This window comes from Populus nigra, chromosome 6 (assembly GCF_951802175.1).
Source record: "Populus nigra chromosome 6, ddPopNigr1.1, whole genome shotgun sequence".
Classification (NCBI taxonomy): domain Eukaryota; kingdom Viridiplantae; phylum Streptophyta; class Magnoliopsida; order Malpighiales; family Salicaceae; genus Populus; species Populus nigra.
The window spans coordinates 8830406-8837466 of NC_084857.1; the positions used below are offsets into that span (position 1 = coordinate 8830406).

The following is a 7061-nucleotide window of genomic DNA, read 5'->3' on the forward strand; positions in this document are numbered from 1 at the left end:
CCTAGGGCAAGACTCATGTCACGAATCGAGAAGGTCAACTAGGTCAATATAAGGATCATAGTTTTTAGACCTGGTCCGGTCCAAGGTCCGAGTCCCGAGTTTTAACAGGGTCACCCGAGTCAATATTTTTTTTAAAAATCAAAACGACGCCGTTTTAGTAAAAAAACAAAAACAAAAGTCAACGGGTCACAACTGGGTTTTTGACTGGGTCTTGCCGGGTCAACCGGGTCACACTGAGTTTTTTCTTCCCTTATTTTTTCTTCAGCCCGAGCTACTGGGTCCCGGGTCGACCCATCAGGACGAGTTTTAAAATTATGATAAGGATAAAAGTTATTATTATTATAATTTTAAAACCCAACTCGGGAGACGTAAAGGGCAAGACCTGGGTCATTGGCCGAAAGGGTCACCTTGGTTGACCTATGTTTTTTCAAATAATCCAAAAAACCTTGTTCCGACCATAAATTTTTTTAAAAAGTCAACAAGTTTTTGACCCATGTTTAATCACAAGTCAACTTGGGGTTTTGATCGGATTAGGTTGAGTCAATTCTTCTTCTATTTGTTTTAACTAGAACCAATCCAAGTTCAGGGTTGGGCGGTTTTGGGCCAACCCTCCATGCTATTCCTAGTTTTATAACTTTATTCATTAGAATATTATTAATTTCACCACTTAATATAAAACTAAAAAAATATGTAATTATTTTTTTAAATATACAAGTGTTTGACAATAATATATATTGTAGGTAAAATAATTTTTTTATATATTTTATCATATTTTATCTACCATAACTAACTAGATAAAAAAACATTCATTTTATCTTATATACAAGTATCAAATACAATTCTTTCTATCTCTTTTGTATTTATTTTTATTATATTTATCTTTTTGTCCGAGGAAAGTAAATAAATGCCATGTAAGGGAACAAAACAAGGAGGTTGAAAAGCCACGCTAATTTTCTCGAGACAATCGATTGGGATAAGAAAAGGACAGTATTCCTTTTCCTCTCCAAAATCTACCATACACGTGTCTTACAATCTCCCTATTTACACGTGTAAACACCTCCTTAATATCTTCCATTCAAATCCCTCAGTCTAGTCAAGCCCTTAGATCTTCCCTAATTAATTCAGGTAGCAACTTTCTAATTATATTATCTCTCTGCAATTTCTTGACTAAAAACCCCATAAGATTAACCCCATTGATTAATGTCAGATGATTAGGTGGGGCCAATAGTGGTATTCCATCTTGTCAAATATGGACTCCCTCAAATTATCATCTTCTTCTTGTTTTTTTTTGCAAGTACAAACCGATTTAAAACACAGTAACAAATTCTTTCCTTTTCCCTCCGTCTGGGTTTTGTCTCTCACCTTTTCCTCTTCTCTCGTCGTTTCAATTTTTTTCCCCTCGACTAATATTTACCATTCCACCCCTATCGCCTCTTTCAGATCCATTATCAATTCTCACAATCTCTATCTTTAGGGTTTTAAGATTTCACCACTCTCTCTCTCTTTTCCTTTCTCTCTGATCTATTTTTTCATAAACTCACAAAAATCGTACAATACCTGCATATTCTCAACTTATTTCAATCTAGTCCTTCACAGGATTATTCCGTACATAAGACAGACTAGTGATTAGATTTTAGAAGAAGTTAATTTGTTTTTAAGCAGAAATGTTGGGGACAGGATTGCAGTTAACGCGGGGACGAGGAGAAGAGGATCGGTTGTATAATGCCGTGAAAGCGCGCAAAGCTCACCGGACCGATCAACTCCGTAGAGCACGAAGCGATGTTACTGACGATAAACCGGTTGAGAACCGGACCGATGATTTAGAGCACTTGACTAAACCGGTAAAAGTTGCTGTTCCGGCTTCCGAGAGTAACCTGGATCGATTTTTGGAGTCGATCACGCCTTCTGTTCCTGCACAGTATCCGTCCAAGGTTTGGTGGCATTCAATTATTTTTTTTTAAATTTATTAGTAATTTATTGAAATGAATTTTGGTGGCAGACGACAATGCCGGTATGGAGGACGTGTGATGTCGAATTCGAGCCGTATTTCGTGCTGGGTGACTTGTGGGAATCTTTTAAAGAATGGAGTGCTTATGGTGCAGGAGTGCCTTTAATTTTGAATGATAGTGACTGTGTTGTTCAATATTATGTTCCTTATCTTTCTGGTATTCAAATATATGCCGATTCTACAAAAATGCCTCCCAAGTCAAGGTAAAAATAAAAATACTATTTGTCATGGTTTTGGTTTCTGTTTAGCTATTTTTTTAAAACATGCCTTTTTTTTTTTATGTTGACACATCGAAATGTTGTTACCTGTTATTTGCACTTTGTTACAATGTTGTTCTTGCGGGTTAGAGTCATTTGCCTCATTATAGCTTGCTGTTTGGTTTCTGTCATTTGTTTGCGAAACATGTACTGTTATTCCTGGTTTGCATCTGTATCTTCCATAATCCATAGTGCGCATTTAGTTTATGTAATAGGCTTGTATAGTTAATCTGAGTGTGGTCTATGTTTACTCTTTACCTTCGAGCTTGCATGTACTCATGTAGTGCTAATCCTAATGTGCAGCCAATCTGGTTTGAGTGGAGTTTGAGCCAGCTTCTCTTCAAGTTTACTTACAAACTTGGTGCTTACGGGCTATTATGAATTGTGTTTTTCTGCAGTAAATGTCAAAGATTTATATGAAGCCTCTCGTAAATGTAAATATGGAGTTAAATTGTTAATGTTGTTGCAAAACTTATCCTTCTCTTTGTGGGTAGTCAAGGTCTTACGCAGCTGCTAAATGAAAAAAATGAGACTTCTGTCTTGAAAGATGATTCTAATATACATTTAGATTAGTACATCTAATTATTCTGCTAGATAGGATGTCATCGGGCCTTCTCTTGGGTTTTGATTTGTTGGGATAAGATCTTGTACTGTTGGGCAGTTGGTACTGTCTGTTAAATTGTTTTTTGAGGCTGTTGAAATTGTGGGATATTGAACATGTGACAGAAAATGTTGTGTTGCATTTTATCAACAAAGTTATTTCGTGTATGATTTCTTTTAAATACATTTACACAATGGAATTGAACTCAGGTCCAACTCAATACAGCCCAGATTTCAACTTATTACAATCTTTTCATTAGTTTTTTACTGTTTCCATTATCCTTTTTCATCTAACTAGATCTAAAGCCATATCTTGCGACAGCCTAATTCCCGATGACAGAATATTAAAATTACTTGATGCCTCAGCTTTCAATAACTGGCCTACGCATTAGCTGTTTTGGAAGCAGTATCATGCTTGTGTCCTAGTGTTACTGTTCCGAAGCACAAATAGCTAGTGCTCAACTAAGCTCATTTGCGTGGTTAGATTTAGAAATGGTTCACAGAGGCTGACTCACACATACACTCAATTTTACTGATTACAATTTAGATTATCTTGTTCTCCTACTTTTTTTTAGCTGTTTACATGATTTTTGATTGGCTGATTGTATACTAGAACTGAAGGTTATTCTTGTGACAGGCGATTGGGTGAGGATAGTGACAGTGATTTTAGGGATTCAAGTAGTGATGGAAGCAGTGATTATGAGCATGAAAGAGGAGTGAAATGCTCGAGGGATCAATTGAATCATCATCATGTAACAGATGACTTTCCTCTTAGAATCGATAGATTATCGTTGAGAGATCAACACGTTGCCCATAAAGAGGACTTCTCCAGTGATGAGGGTGAATCTGTGAATTGTCAAGGTTGCTTGCTATTTGAGTATCTTGAACGAGACCCTCCCTACAGCCGGGAACCATTAGCTGATAAGGTTATTGAGTGTCCTTGTCAATAGATAGAAACTCTTGCATATTTTGATTAGTTGGGCTCCCTTTTTAGGCTCTCTCTTTTGACCTTATCCTAAACTCTTTCTGCTGCCACAGATATTGGATCTTGCCTTCCGTTTCCCTGAGCTGAAGATGCTAAGAAGTTGTGATTTATTACCTTCAAGTTGGATTTCTGTGGCCTGGTATTCAACATTCTAGTGTTGTATATGATCTGAGTGTTATATTCACACATGACTTATGGTTCCTTATGGACTTCTGTAGGTACCCAATTTACAGAATACCCACCGGACCAACTTTAAAAGATCTGGATGCTTGCTTCCTTACATATCATTATCTTCATACCTCATTGGGAGGTAATGAATGCATCTGGCCGCTGATTTTCCATGTGGCACTCTGTTTTCATTATTTTTAGGATGCTATTTTTTGTATATGTCTTAGTTTCTTTGTCTGCTTCTTACTCAGTGAAGAGGCATTTCAATCAAGACTGTTTTCACTATACTGTAAACTTATCGACCCTCCTTTAAAAACATTTCCATTTGAAATGCCATCTTTTAATGGCTCACATTAAATTCTTTGCTTTCCACCTCATGTATAATGGTCTTTGGCTTTACCCCTGGATTGGTTTCTGGTATTAAAAGATTATTATGTGGTTAACGTGAGAATACATATGATAGGAAATTGAACAATTAACATTTCTTGGACCTTTTGAGATGGCTCAAATTTTGAGACAGAAAGTAAAGGATGACAATCGCAGTGGATGAAGGAGTAAGGGTACAATGGTTAATGAATTAAAACATGCATCTTTATTCTTTCTTTCTCTTTTACTTTCTGTAATTATGCACTGCCTTTCTGCAAATTATATTTTGTTCTGCTGCCCGCAAACATCCTTTTTAGCACAGGCATCCTCCCCCAAATCTTTTATAGATTGGACTTTTTAGTTTTATTTTTCTCTTGAAGGGAAGTCTACAATACCTGCAGCAGAACAATGTTGATGCATATTAGACCAGTGGGTTTGAATGAAATGGTAAAATTGTATTACTGAAGTCAACTTGAATGGCGAGGCACCAACATTTGGCAGTGCTGTCATTGTAGCAACCCCTGCTTTCTCATTGCAACTTTTCTGGACCTGAATAATTTTCAGGATGACAAATCTTACTGCTTAACATATCTCTATCAATTAAAGTTTGCCTTCAGTTACTTTTATGAGACTCATCATGCCAACTTTCTTGGCAGGTGGGCGAGTTGCACAGGCTCCTTTAATGGCATATCCCAGTGAAGTGGATGGTATGCCCAAGATATCCTTGCCTGTTTTTGGTTTCGCTTCCTACAAGTTCAAGGGGTCCTTGTGGACCTCTAATGGTGGAGGTGACCGCCAGCTGGCAAACTCGCTATTGCAGGCTGCTAGCAGATTTTTGAGACTGCTTCGGGTCAATCATCCAGACTTCCTGTTTTTCTGCCGAGGTGATACAAAGATATGACTGTTAACACACTATGCTAGCTAGAAGTGAACTCCATCGATACGTTGGTACATGCATATATACCTTACATGTGAGTTTAACAATGAAGACCGTGATGATTAGTGGATTTGGGTGTCCTTTCTACTTGGTTTCCTGTTTTTTTTTTAATAATTTATGAGAAACAGGGGAAAAAAGAAATAAAGTTGAGAATGGTTCAGAATGGAAGGAGTGCAAGTGCAATAAGGCTCAAGAATAGTGAATAGAAAAACAGAGTTAGGATATGTGTGCTGCTGAAGGTCTGAGCTAAACCAAGGTAAAGAGGTGGTTGGGTTGCTGTCAGTGTAACCGAGTTTCGTCTTGCTTGTTTTCTATATTTTTTATAATGGGCATGTCACGATAAACCAGGCACTTTTTTATGCTCTGATTATCCGTATTTAGGATTTAATGTCTTGTTTTAACATCCGGAAGGGGATTTTGATAGGTTGTGTTTTCAAGTTTGAGCCTACCCCAGCAATGTATTTTAACACTTAACTGCGTGATATCCTTGAGGAGTGGTGTGTTAGAATGTTTTTGTTATCTGTACATTATGATCGGGTGAATGGTAGTCCCAGATTGTTTTGTTTCCCTTGTATGGTGATTTTATAGCCCATTGGCCTGCCATTTTAGCACCAACTGGAGTGGCATGACCCTTCTTTTCGTGACCCTAATTCAAGCCAGATGGTGCAGATAGATTGTACAGTCTGTTATCCATGGATTTTGCCATCGTCTACAATCAGCGAGGAGCTTGCTTTTTCTGTGTAGAGGTCCGTGTTCAACTCACAGCTCTTGCTTTTGATGGAAGAAAACCAACGAGGGGCTAACACGCGTGTCCCGTTCTGCTGCTTGTGTTTTGGCTGGAGCAGGGCTGAGCATTTTTCTTCTGGGTTTTGGATCAAAATAAATAATTAAATTAAAATTATTTTTTAAAAAAATTTAAACTGAATTGAAAACTAGTTTTGATTTGATTAATTTTGATTTGATTTGATTTTTTTCCTTTCTAGAACTGAAACTATTTTTATTTTGGTTGAGTTTTTTCTGAGTGTTTTTATTGGTTATATTTTCCAGGTATCTATTTTTATACTTGCTTTTATTTTCTGAACTCCGTGTCTTTTTTTCTATGAGATATCTTGACTTCCTCAACAAGCATGGTTCTTTTTTAAGTTGATTACGCATGATATCTAAAAATTCAATCCTAATTTTATTTTTGTTAGATTTTTATTCAAAAATTAAACTTGCAAAAAGATACAGTAAAGGAAAGGGAAAAAGTGAAGTAATTTGACTGTAAAATCACAGAGAAGATGAAAAGTTACTAAAATATAAAATCGAATCATTATTATTTGAATGAGAGGAAACCAAATACAAAAAGTCTACATAGATTTTCACCATCTATCTTTATCTCTTTCCACGTTCAAAGTCACTTCTTTTTAGCTAGTTAAGTTGTCTCTCAACTTTTTTTTTTTCAGAAACTCTTATGCTAGCCTTCTAATTAGCTTGTATACCTTTTTTTTTCCATAGATTTCAGTTCCTTGTCTGTCATTTCCAGAATGATCTAATTTAAGGTGGTGTGCCTTTTATTTGGAGGATAGAGGAGCACAAAGCTTAATAGTCGTGGAGTATACAGAAGAATGAGGCAAATTTGAGAGACGCGATAGACGAAGAGAGCAGGGGGATGGGGTGTCTGGGAATACTGATTTAAGTTTAGAGTTTGAAAAAAATATCTTATTTATACTTGTATTTTTTAAATACTAGTTCAATTGA

General features: G+C 36.6%; 1 protein-coding gene across 1 annotated transcript; it reads left to right on the top strand.

Annotated features, from left to right (window-relative positions):
* Positions 1 to 1171: 1171 nt before the first annotated feature.
* Positions 1172 to 5888, top strand: LOC133697711 (uncharacterized). The gene is made up of 6 exons (XM_062120454.1): positions 1172 to 1931; positions 2000 to 2211; positions 3503 to 3791; positions 3904 to 3989; positions 4069 to 4160; positions 5041 to 5888. The coding sequence occupies exons 1-6, from the start codon at positions 1665 to 1667 to the stop codon at positions 5283 to 5285; spliced, it is 1191 nt and encodes a 396-aa protein (XP_061976438.1). The 5' UTR covers positions 1172 to 1664; the 3' UTR covers positions 5286 to 5888.
* Positions 5889 to 7061: the final 1173 nt, after the last annotated feature.

Excerpts from the sequence above, each read along its gene's own strand:
- LOC133697711 (XM_062120454.1), top strand. The coding sequence starts at position 1,665 with ATGTTGGGGACAGGATTGCAGTTAACGCGGGGACGAGGAGAAGAGGAT. Across the intron at positions 1,932-1,999 it reads CTGCACAGTATCCGTCCAAG|ACGACAATGCCGGTATGGAG; the intron begins GTTTGGTGGCAT and ends TTTTGGTGGCAG. Across the intron at positions 3,792-3,903 it reads GGGAACCATTAGCTGATAAG|ATATTGGATCTTGCCTTCCG; the intron begins GTTATTGAGTGT and ends CTGCTGCCACAG.